This window comes from Tyto alba, unplaced genomic scaffold, assembly GCF_018691265.1.
Source record: "Tyto alba isolate M040663 unplaced genomic scaffold, T.alba_DEE_v4.0 Super-Scaffold_48, whole genome shotgun sequence".
Taxonomy (NCBI): Eukaryota; Metazoa; Chordata; class Aves; order Strigiformes; family Tytonidae; genus Tyto; species Tyto alba.
The window spans coordinates 2,778,485-2,790,797 of record NW_024881324.1 but is presented as its reverse complement, the minus strand read 5'-3'; the positions used below and the strand labels follow the sequence as shown (position 1 = coordinate 2,790,797).

Genomic DNA, 12,313 nt, shown 5'->3' with positions numbered 1-12,313 from the left:
TATTTCAGGTAGCAATAGAAAGTCTGTTGCAATAATCAAAGCGAAAATACTGTGATTTCTCAGGATTAAACATGTCAGTTGTCACCTATAAGTGGTATCTGCATGAGATCTATAGACAGAGATTATTTAACCAATAATGTAAGAAGGGGTATCTCTTAGCATTTCACAAGACTGAAAAAAAAAGGAAATGAAACTAGAAAGGTTGATAGATATATATAAAGAGATTGTCTAGACCGTTGTGGTTTTGTTGAGTTTCGGGAAGCTGACAGCAGATGAAAGTTTGTGGTATCCTTGGGTTTACTGCTTTTTGTTGCTCACTTGCTGGCTGCCTAGAAGTTGCATGCTTGCAAATGCCAAATCATAGATCCCCCATAGTCCTGGACCCCTTTTGCCAGACAGACTGCTTGCCCTTTCTTTTTGCAGTCACTTGCATCACTACGTGAGGCCTAATGGGTCAGTCACTCTTGTATAAAGAAGGATCTGTTACATTTCAACTATCAGCCCCATAAATCCACATACCCAGGCTGGCAAGAGGTGTGTAGAAGCCTGACACTATATGAATTATCAGGTTGATCTACAGATATTTCCTCATAGGGCCTGATTCAGAAATAATTAGAAAAACAAAGCAAACAAAAAGGAGAAGCACAAAGTATACATTACTAGCCACCTTTTCTCTACTGATTGATACATTTAATTTTCCTCTGATACATGGTGGCTCAGTTTTGAATTGCGCATGTGACAAATGACTTCATTTCAGATAACCAGTCTTTTCCAAGACAGAGTTGACTCTTACACACCAGCCTCAGCTTTTGACATCACTCAGCAAAGCAAATAGAGAGGACATTCTGTGCATTCTCTACAGACAAACACGGACTGATTTTTAATACAAATATAAAACTATGCCTCTTATTCTAAATAATCAAATAGATGTCAAAGATATGTTCCATATATTCTCCATAATCACATTTTCTTTTTTGTCCAGGGACCAATAGGACCTATTGGACCTAAAGGAGAACTTGGTTTCCCAGGACGTCCAGTATGTATTATGCTCTCAGGTGAAACAAAGATAAACAAGCTTGTTTCTGACACATATTACATTATTTCTATTTATTTCAGGGCCGCCCAGGACTGAATGGACTGAGAGGTGTGAAAGGTGATCGAGGCGAAGCGCTTAGTGTAAGACCTTATGTATTGCAATTAGCTGAAAAAATCCTGTTAAAATCTTAAGTCAAGTCTGATTTAGATTAATTCCTTTAAAATGATGACAGGACTAAAAACCTGAAATGATCTGGAAATAATTTCATGCTTCTGCTACTTCTCATATCTGGTAACAATCATTGAAAAGTCAACTTCTGAGTCCATCTGGACAGTTCTTGCAGATATACACAGTTGTATCAGCTCCCAGGTGTAACAGTTATATGTGTGATTCACTGTTAGCATACCTGGTTCAAATAGCAAACAATCTGGGATTGACAATTCTTTCTATATATCAAAGGCTTCCTGATTCAGGCTATCAGTATGACCCCTCATGGTGTGAAGATACTCCCAAAAGCTCTCACAGATCTAGCACAGGTAGAAACAGCACTTGAGCATACCACATCAAAGTGGCATCTACTCTACTAACAAGGAGATTCTTGCTAATACCTACTACCTGTTTTAGTTGCCATGTACATGCATTCAGAATAATGACCACAGCATAGGTGATAGCATATCCATGCCCACCTACAACCTGTAATTATGGAATGACAAGTGATGAACCAAGGTCCTGGTGCTGCAAGTCTGTTCTGATGCAAAGACTTCATAGAAGTGGTCCCATGGTAAACATGAAGACTGGACTACACAACAACAAACACTGCTGAGCACAAGCAATAAGTTTCACGGTAGCAGAGCATGTAGAAGTTCTGATGTCATGGGGTAATCTGTGCTAGAAAAATTGGTACCCATACCACAACAGCAGCAAATAATATTTCGTCTGCATCCAAGATATGCTGAAAAGAACAAACAAACAAACAAACAAACAAACAAACAAACAACAAACAAAAAAAAAAAAGAAAAAAAAACACAAGTATTTTACTGTGTTAGCATAGAAATCATAAGATAGGGATCAGCTAGGCATCAGAAGAGGTGACATAGTTGATATCACTGTCAATATATCTAGCTGATATACACTGATATCAGCACACTTTTTTGTAAATTAATTTTGTTATATGAGTCCTCTGGTTCTACTTTGTTTAACAGAAAAAAAAAATAAAATATGGCTCACAAATTGCAAAACACAAGTATGTTGTCTATCTGGACAATAAATATAAGTGAGATGATGATATTGCTTTATCTGACTAACAGGAAGACTGAGAACTGATAAGTATCTAAGTATCTTTACAAAAAGAAAAGACTGGGTACTAAGGGTTGCTTGCAACTCTAAAGGTGTAAATAGACATATAGTTGCTGGAAGGTGAAACCAGAGAAAATAGACAAATTCTAATTGGAAGAAAATGACAGAAAAGGTGACTAGCCACTCCAGAAAATATTAAGGGAGAAGTTCCATTCCTCCATATCTTCAAACAGTGTCAAGGTTTGTTTTCTGGACTGTCTGCTCTAACCAAACAAAAAATATTAAAGCAAGTATAACTAGCTGATGTACATCAGGTTGCAAGATTAAAACAAACAAGCAAACAAAGCAGGCTACAAGTTCTAATAGTCGTTCCTGGAGTGCCGAAGGAAGATAAAATCTAATAGTTCTCTAATTATTGATGAGATGAAGTATCATCTCACAGAAGCTTGCATTGCTGTGGAGTGAAAGGTGGACATGGCAAGGTGCCAGGGTTTTAAATGACACAGTAAAGAGTTGGCATATTTGTTTGTAAAGGGCAGTCACACCTTCAGTCTAGCAGGGTTCCTTGAAGGTGCTAATTAGCACACAGTTATCTGACTGGCACTTGAAAATATATGAATCTCAGCAGTCTTGAGAATCCCAGAGCAGTCTTGGATACCCAGTTTTCCTTGGATGAGAGATCCACAGCCTTTTAGTTTCGATTTTTAGTGCTTTGGGGTTTCTGCTTTGGGGTTGGTTTGTTTGTTTATTTGTTTGTTTTCTGCTGGAAACAACAATCTTAGACCATTTTGTTCTCCACAGAGCGACTTAGATTAAATGTTAAAATTCACCTGACAGGTTGGTCCCCATAACTGAATGCTCAGTCTCTTCTCAAGCCATTTAACACAAAACTTCTTGGTTCAATGGGGCCCTCTGAGCCCCTTCACCTTCTTTCTGTAGCCTCCGTTGTATTGTATATGATAAGGCCTGTCTAATATCTTCCTTCTTTCACTTTCTCTTACCAGGGCCTTCCTGGCTTGCCTGGACCCCCAGGACCCCCTGGACCTCCAGGACGTATAGTTTATATCAAAGGAGTAAGTACAACCGGGGATCAACTACCGGTCTCTCGCTGTAGCAGGAACACGCTGCTCTAAAAACAGTTTGGAGAGGGAAACATCAAAACTTGTTTCAGGCAAGAAAAGTTTATAGTGGGTGACCTTGCTTGTGTGCATAGGAAAAAAATCTAACTGGGGCCACCATCATGTAGGAGCTTTGCCTCCCACGCAGTGGGACCTACTGGCAGACCTGTGAGAGCTGCCAGGCAGCCGGCTGGGCTCTCTGCTCAGAAGGTGCCAATTTTTGTTTCCAGACGTGTTTTGTGTCCTGTCACGTCTAATAGATCTATTTGCTGTGTTATCTGCTGTATTATACTTATGTTCATTAAAATAATTTCCCCTCTTGTTTTCAATAGACAGTTTTCCCAGTCTCTCCTAGACCTCATTGCAAAATGCCAGTGAGTCACACACAGAATATTGCTCCTAGTAAAATGCATGGCCACGATAGTACATAACCAAAGTAGCTATATACATAACCACAGTAGCTTTGCAGCTTTTCTCCCCCTGCCTTCTGCTTTGCACCAGAGATGTGTTTTACCTAGTCTTCAAGATAACAGATTTTCAAGTGTTTAGATACCCAAAGTTAGCCATATATAAAATATAGAGCAGAACTAGAAACTCTAGAACTTTTTGCTTAAAGCACTTTGATTTCTTGGTTGTCCTAACACTTTTAATGGCTTTCAAAGCCTGTGCTTCCATAGTTTAAGAGTTGCTTTGGAGAGCTGAATGTTTATACATACATGTACACCCATTTTTCAGACATATATATTAATACCGTCCCCATGTTGTTATGCCTTTAGCCATTTTCCATTTCCCTGTCCAAAATAAGACTTATTGTGTATTTCATAGTGGCATAAAATATGCATCAGAAAAGGAAGTTCATGTTCTTTATTTGACGTTCAAATGCAGTCTATTCACATATAAACATTTATTATCTCAGGAATATCAGCAGGTGAAGCTCTGTCCCCACTTCCCAACAGAAACGACAAAGCCCCCATTACCTTCAAAGGACCTGCAATTTCACACATAGTGTCAAAATAAAGGAGAGAGGGTTTAGATTTTCAGAACACCATGATGCAATTTTTGTTTAATGAATCACAGAAATTACATCCTACAATGAATTGTGAACAGAAGTCAGTCCTGGAATTACTTTCCCTAGGGCAATATTGTACTTTTAGGCCATGGGTTAGGTACTTGGAAAGGATTCTGTCTGAGAGCCACAGTCCTCCCATGAATAGTGTGATGTGCAGTATGGCTGTTCTACTTTTCTGTTAGACAGTATAGCTCAAAATAGTATTGTGCCCCCTCCTCCAATTTCCACTCCAGGTTTTTTTTCCGATATTTTGGAGAATCGGCTCTTTACTTACACTGCAGTAAATGCAGTGACACTTATCATAACCCTTACTGATGAAGAAAGATGTATCCCAGTTTATGGATCTTTCCATTAATTAATGATAAATGGTCATTACTCTTATGGTAATTTGACATTTCTAAGGTTTTGGCCTACCACCTCCAGGCACCATCTTTTTCCCTCGTTGAATTCCTCCCTTAAATCCTCCCATTCCCACTGTATAACATTCCTGTATGTTAATCATATATACCCATAATCATATACGGGTTAGTCAGCCTCCCCTCCGAAACCTGACTGGACAAGGCCCTGAGCAACCTGATGTAGTTGATCCTGCTTTGGGCTAGCAATCGCCATAGATGCCATCCAGCCTCAACTCTCCTGTGATCATCTGTGGAATGATTCAAGCAATACAAGTCTATTTTAGCTTAATTTCAGGTAACAAGAAAAAGTCACTTTTCAAGAAGGTTACAGTCAGTGAATAGTAGCAGTAATTTTTATGTGCACAAGTAATAGAAACCTGTACTTATAAACACCTCTTCATGCATCTGCGTATTCTAGATAGGCTTGTCCTACATTTGTGAATAATCTCCTAAACCTATCCGAGTTTATAGATAAGAAGTCTGCTGTACATGCCTACATAAATGAATATCGATAAAGAACTACAGACTGAACCCCACAAGTTTTCCTCATGTGAACTGAACTTCTGAAGTTAATGGAGCTATCCATGTGAGTAAGACTTCTAAGAGCTAATACTACAGGATTAGCGAGATGCAGCACCTTCAATTTTTTTTTTTTCATACGCTTGCTTAGATTCATATAAATAGTACTAGCTAGTACTGAGATCTGTCCCTTTCCAAGCACTGTGCCCAATTTTAGTTCCTGCACTGTCCCTGTGTTGAAGACAGGAAGTAGAGGTAAGTCGCATGCCCACTGTTCCAGGTGGCTGGTGTCAGAGCAGGATAAACTAGAACAGCTTCTGCCTCCCAGTTGTGGTCTCAATGCATCTGGAGCACAGGTTGGCATCAGACGGCAGGCATAGCCATGGTCTGACGGAAAATTTACAAACTCAGTCTGTTATCTTACAGCCAAAAATCAAACCCTGCTTTTGAATGCGGTGATGTAAATTCAGAATTGTTCTTGGAGAAGGAGTTTTCTGATGCTTCACTGGCATGACTGAGAGTAGGATTTGCTGATGCCTCCAAAACGCATGTTGATACCCTCTCGCTGAAAGCATGTTGCATGTTAAAGAGAGCACAGTCCTGAAAAAAGCTTGATCAGCTAATGCTCAGACTTTGTCAAACTGGAGATAATCCCAGAGTGTTGTTATAATTTTTACTGTGATAGCATGCAAATTTTCCAGGCTCTTCAGTCACACCAAGTAATGCACTTCCATTGGTTATTGCATATGGAAAATTTTTAATGGATTCCTTTGTCTCTAGGTGAGCACCCTTTACCCTGGAAATCAAGAAGCTGTTAATGTCCATGGTGAGTATGTGTTGTTCCTTGGTTAAATAAGCTTTTTTTGCTTTTTCTTAGTTAAGCTCTTTTTGCTTTTTCTTGGCTATTCTGTAGATGGTTTTATGGGGGCGAAAAGGGAAAAAAAAAAAAAAAAAAAAAGCTGGTCTCACTTCTTTTTCAGCTGAAACTGTAAGATCATGTCTTGATCCAGTCTCAACATGATGTAGGCCAAAGAACAAATGACCATAGGTCTGAACTTTGAAGACTAAGCTTTATAAATTGAGCAGTGCAACACAGTTTCTGTAAGATCTAATCTTAGAAGTCCTCTGTCAGAGCAGAGGTGTCACACATGGCTGCACCAAATCATTACTCTCTGCTCTGTCAATGTTCCTAGGATGAAAATTCTGAAGTCCACCTGATATTGCATCCCACCAAGCAACCAGGTTGTCTCATTCCTCCAACCACTCGTTCCTCCAGTGGTTGACTGGTGGTGTCAAAAACACTTCCCTTCTCTGACTGACTGATACCAAAAAACCTAAGCTTGCCATCCTTTTCTTGAAAGAAAATTACCACAAGTTATTAACAATTCTTTCTGTGAGGGGGTGGTGATTTTTCTGGCGAGACAGAAGAAAGATTTCACATCCCCTCCTTCCCTAGAAAGGTGAGGCCTTTGAAAATAAAGTTGTTTCTGGGGCTTGGGTGTCTCTAGAACAAAAACCTGACAGGCAGACAAGGGAAGTAAGATTAATGGGGAAGGAGGATGAGAGACTCCACACATGAGGACCCTGTGGAAATTATTACAAGGTTGGAGTAGTTCTGTTAATTTTTTCTCTTTTTAGTGGAGGGGGGGTTCAGGACATTAGAGGGTCAAACCTGTGGGGTATATTGATGACCTGAGCTTTATTTCTGAATCCTTAATGCTGAATGACTGACTGACCGCTTGCTAGTGAAAGCCTAAGTCTTCTGCTCGGCAAACTGTCCACATTTCTTTAAAGCTATGTCCACAGAATTAATCGTCCATAGAGCCTAGGCTGTTCAGTGATGTTCCTAAATTCAAAGGCTCCCAATTGTTTGTCTCCCCCTGTACACAGAGACTCCAAAAGATTTCTCTGCCCATATTTTTATTTTTAATAAAGAATCCATTATCTAACAGAATAAATGCCCACAGAGTGCCCCAAGTTCTTGGTTCAAGGCATTTTCCTTATTTCTAAGAGTTGACTCTAAGCTGATAAAGGACATTCTGCTCTTTTAGACTTTCAACCTAGGGAAAACTTGATAGTGAGGATTTTTACTACAACAATTTTGTTTAAAACATGTCAACTTTATTCAATTAATCATTATAGTTTCTTTTCTCTAAATGCATACTAGTTCTCAACCCAAACAGTAAATCCTAAAGTCACTCCAGCATGCATCCCTTCTTCCTTTGGTTTAAGGAGGAAAAGTCACCATTTATGTACAATTTTCATCCCATTTTAAGATTATTGTAGTGGTCTGCCTGTTCCCTTCTTGAGCTAGTACTCCACCAAATAAGCATGAAGTGGTCACTGTGCACACCAGGCATTAAAATAAATTTAAGTCTGCATCTGTGGTTCAGTGTTTCTGTCCTTCCTCAAAGACATGCTCCAAGGATGGATTCAGTTACATGTGAAGGGAAACAGGTAACAATTCTGCACCAAAAAAAAATGGTGAATGTTGATTGAAATAGTGCTGCCTTGACCAAACTGTGTGGAAGTCCTTCAGTTCCAAGGATAGCAGAAAGTTCTGTGACAGTTTTGCCCCTTCACATCTTCCTGGAGCTGGAAAAATAGTTGGGACATTAAAGCAAAGTCCCATAGCATCCACAGGGAGCAGCTAGCAGTTTTCTTATGATCCACTAGTACACAATGGAGGAGGTCTTCTCAAGATCACAAAGGAAATAATGTCAGTGGTCTTCTTTTTATTTAACTACTTATAAAAAACATCTATTCCTGCCTATTTATTATACTTTCAGAGTAATTTTGTGGAGAAAAAAAAGCAGTACTGCAGCATCTAATATACAGCCTGAAGCTGTTTCCCAGGTTCCATCTTCTTGGGAATTAAATCCCTGTTCCGATCACTCTGTAAATGAGTCTGGAGAGCTTACAGTTCAATCAGGCAAGTCAGAGCCAGCGTGGCAAAAACAGTACGTGCAAAACAAGTTGAATAATGCAGCAGTAGTATATGTTATATCAGCTCCAAATGCTGGGGCTTGGGGCTGTTTCTGGAGGAAGAGATCTCCAGCGTGGTGGAGGGAGTAGGCAGTGGGCTGCTAGCAGCTGGAACAGCTCCTCTCCTCAGCAGTGACTGAGGCACTTGGAAAGACAAGGCCGTCTTGATCCAAATGGCAAAAGAAAGGAAGAGAAGGAAAAGAGTACAAGGGATCAGGGTAAGGGGCAAGAGTGGACATAATAAGTGGTAAATAAAGGTATCTTGAAGAAGAGGAAGTCAGAGCTTGCTGGTATAATCTCTGTATGGGTCTCAATATATTAAGCTGACCTAAAATACTGATGGCTGGATTGGAAATCTGCCTGGAAAATAACTCTGAAGATGTCACAGTTGGACAGTTAGGGTTCAGCTGACAACTAGGAAAACTGTCTAACTGCCCACCTGAGAGACTCTGTGATTGGCCTCAGTGCAACATAAAATGCATCTCCACTGTTCTGTCAATTGGCCTTTGAACATGGGCCCACCAGCTGGAGGCTGTCACCCCATAGATCATGGGAATATGACCAGCTTTCATCTTTCATGACTGAAAGACAAAAGAGAGGGGCAGAGAGGAACTGTCTAGAAACTTCTGTTGTAAGATGGGGCCCTGAAAGGGAAGATGTCCATCTCGTTCTTCTATATTTGTAGCCATTCTGCACAACTAGAAGGAAAAATGCTGTAACTATTTTTCAAATCAAGGCTTTCTTACCAATAACATCTTATTTATAAGTGGCCCAGGTCATGGCGCATGGCCTGGATACCCAAGCAAGAGATTTTTTCCATGCTTTTCCCAGTGAAATTCACAAGTGTAATCGGATCAGGTTAGAAAAGTGAGTGTTCTTAGTGATGCACTGACTACCAGCATAGATCACTACTGACTACAGGGGCTGCAGATATCACAGGCAGGGAACCATTAAAAATTACTTCAAGAGATGTGTCTTGTATCTGCTTGTCATTGTACTTCAGCATCCTTCCTGCTCATAACTCAGAATAAGACCACCTCACCTTAAACTTGAAAAGACATTTCTACCTAAGGGAATTGACTATAACATGTTATTTTGGCAGAATGATGTTATTTTACATGACTCTTGCAAAGATATTAGCAATTACTTAGGCAGAACAAAGAGAGAAAGCAGATCTAAGAAGTCTAAATACTCAGGGGTTTTTTACCCAGATATTTTTTAGGGTAAGTTTACTGTGAAAATTGAATAATATCTGGAAAAATAGAAGGTTTGGCCAGATGTATTTGGGCACAATTCTACCCTCAGCTCATCCAGATGGAAAATTATGCTAAAAGCATTTCTGTTCTCAGAGAACATTTTCTTCATTATTAACGCTTTTATGACATGAAAGAGAAATAAACAATAACATTTTTGACATTCACAGTTGCAGACATTATCATGTATTGGTCTGGTTTGGAGCCTGGCGATAGTAGAAGGTGTGGTATTGAACACAGAACCAAAACTCAAGAATAGTCTCTACGCTTGTCACAGTGAGAACAGGTTTCTTCAGAGGGTCTTAGACAAGGTGGTTAGGGAAGGGAGAGTGAAAGACTGTCTTGTAAAAGAGAGACTGTCTTGCATGTGTTGGGGTTGATAAGAGAGGACAATGAGGCAGCCATTCAATGTTCACGAGAGCGAGACAAGCATATAGGAACTGGAGCCATGTGCCCCACATGTATGGAAAAGCCTGCTCACACTTTCGGTGGTTTGGTTGTCACTGCTATAGTCTCTGCTGTTTGCAAGTTCTCACGAATTTGTGATTCTTTTATGACAGGTGGGAAAGCACACAGAGATTCCTGGGGGCTGCACAGCTCAGCAGACTTAAAAGGGGAAAAGGGAGACAGAGGTGATCCAGGACCACCAGGTACACTAAATATGATATGTCACTGACATCCTGTAAAGGAATACACATTTAACTTAAAAAGCAATTCAACAAAGTACTTTGGTACTTACCCCTGCAGCCCTGCCTGCCCAAAGACTTACATGTAGGTTCCTTGCTGAACTGACCCAGAGAACAGCAAAGCCCATAATGTTATCAAAAATGTCTTCTGAAAAGAAGTATCTGTACTGCACATTTCTGGGTATTATGAATGTTTTAAGTACAAGAACAGATATTGAAATGTAACTGGCTGTTCAGAGATTTTTTGAAATATTAGAAGGATATCATGTCCACTTCCTGAGATATCATTTTGTTGTCAATTGTTTTGAGCCAGTGCTTCCCATTTCAGGGTAACGCACCTCTGCATTCTGAGTTCAGGGCAGTCATTTGTTGGTGACAGTCCCGGCAGGAGCTGAAACTAGATGATCTCCATTTCAGCTTTTTAATATTCTATGCTCTATTTGTGATAATCATGAAAAGTCTGTGTGAACTAAAAATACCAATTCACTGGTGGTAAGAGCATCATAACAGATGTTCCTCACTGAAGATTTACTTTTCTGTATCAAAAAGTTGATACACGTTGCTAATTCTTACACATTCAAAAATAGTTACAGAAATAGGCATCTATTTGAAAAGTCTGCTGTTACAAACTCTTCCTTTTCTATACATTTTTTTAAATCTCATATACTGAGATAAAGCTCTGGTCAGAGCCAGAAATCATTTGAAATAGAAGAAGAAATATATCAAACTAATGTTGTTATACCATATTTATAATCTTTGTTGTCTAATGTGTTGTTAATAAAAACAAAACTACATCTATATGGATACTTCTGTCTTTGTTCCAAAGGCACAGTTCTGATGGCTGAAGATGACATTTTGGTTATTTTTAAGAGGACTTCTGTTTGCTCAAATAAAACATGTTTCATTGTCTTGTCCTGATCAATACCCAGTGCCTTAAAATAAGTGGTTAGTGCTTCCTAATCATCAATAAACTTGTAAAAAGAGAAGCAAGAAATATTTATAAACAGAAATTAAGAAAAATTTCTCTTCTGTACTTGTTTATCCACCATGAACTTGTCTGTTCTCTCCCAGGTTTTCTGTTTAATGCAAATTAATGTCCTACAAGTATTTTTGCCTATATCTGATGATTTCAGGTGCTTCAGAATGACAGGATTATGAGAGGATTATGTTTACGAACTTGTTGTAAAACTGCAGCTAGTGAAGGATGGTGAAGATAACACAAGTATTCTGGTTAAACTGAAAATTGAAGTCACCTTTCTCCTAAAATAACAGAGATTTATTAATTTGTTTGCCATCTGAATCCAAATAGGTTGACTACCTTCAATATTTCATGAAGTTAAAATACGTTAACTAAGACCAATTCTGTTGTTGATGCAAAAACTCTTTGGTTCTTGCTCACTGATATGTTTGCTAAACTGTTCTTTCATACAAACCAATTCTCTAGGTCTCACAGATATCCACATAATCACTGACAGTGAAAGTTCACAAGCCAGAAGTTGCAGAGTAGTAGAAATTGATTAAAGTACAGGAATTTTTCAAAACCTTCTCTGAGGGACAGATGGCTGAAGCTCCTTCCACTACAGTATCTATTGAGTTCCAACAATCAGAAAAGCTTTCTGAACTGTGGTACTTGTCCATGCCATGGATTTAATTTTTCTTTTCACAAAATGTCTCCTCTCCAACCTTACAAACAGGCTCTATTAATTGGTACCATGCAAAAATATGAATCCAACATGAAAAGTGGGTAAATGGCAGGCCACACTTTATTGAGCTACTCCGTATAGAGGCTGTGCTCCAACCATACGTGCAATGCTTCAGCACAACCCTGGTGTTTCTGGCTGGAGGAACAGAGTCTGGAGCCTTGTAAGAAAACACATTTAGAAATAGAGGAGCAGACTTCACTGTATCATAGTCTCAGACCCAATTGCCTAAGGCTGAAGATCTGCTGATCAC

General features: G+C 39.3%; 1 protein-coding gene across 4 annotated transcripts in view; it reads left to right on the top strand.

Annotated features, from left to right (window-relative positions):
• LOC104366817 (collagen alpha-1(XV) chain) overlaps positions 1-12,313 on the top strand; it is a 153,369-nt gene that overhangs the window by 121,120 nt on the left and 19,936 nt on the right. For all 4 annotated transcript variants that reach the window (XM_032998883.2, XM_032998882.2, XM_032998881.2 and 1 more), the window contains 6 exons: positions 983-1,036; positions 1,117-1,176; positions 3,337-3,405; positions 3,783-3,824; positions 6,217-6,262; positions 10,235-10,324. In XM_032998883.2, coding sequence (XP_032854774.2) covers positions 983-1,036; positions 1,117-1,176; positions 3,337-3,405; positions 3,783-3,824; positions 6,217-6,262; positions 10,235-10,324 — 361 coding nt within the window. The remainder of the gene's footprint in view (positions 1-982; positions 1,037-1,116; positions 1,177-3,336; positions 3,406-3,782; positions 3,825-6,216; positions 6,263-10,234; positions 10,325-12,313) is intronic.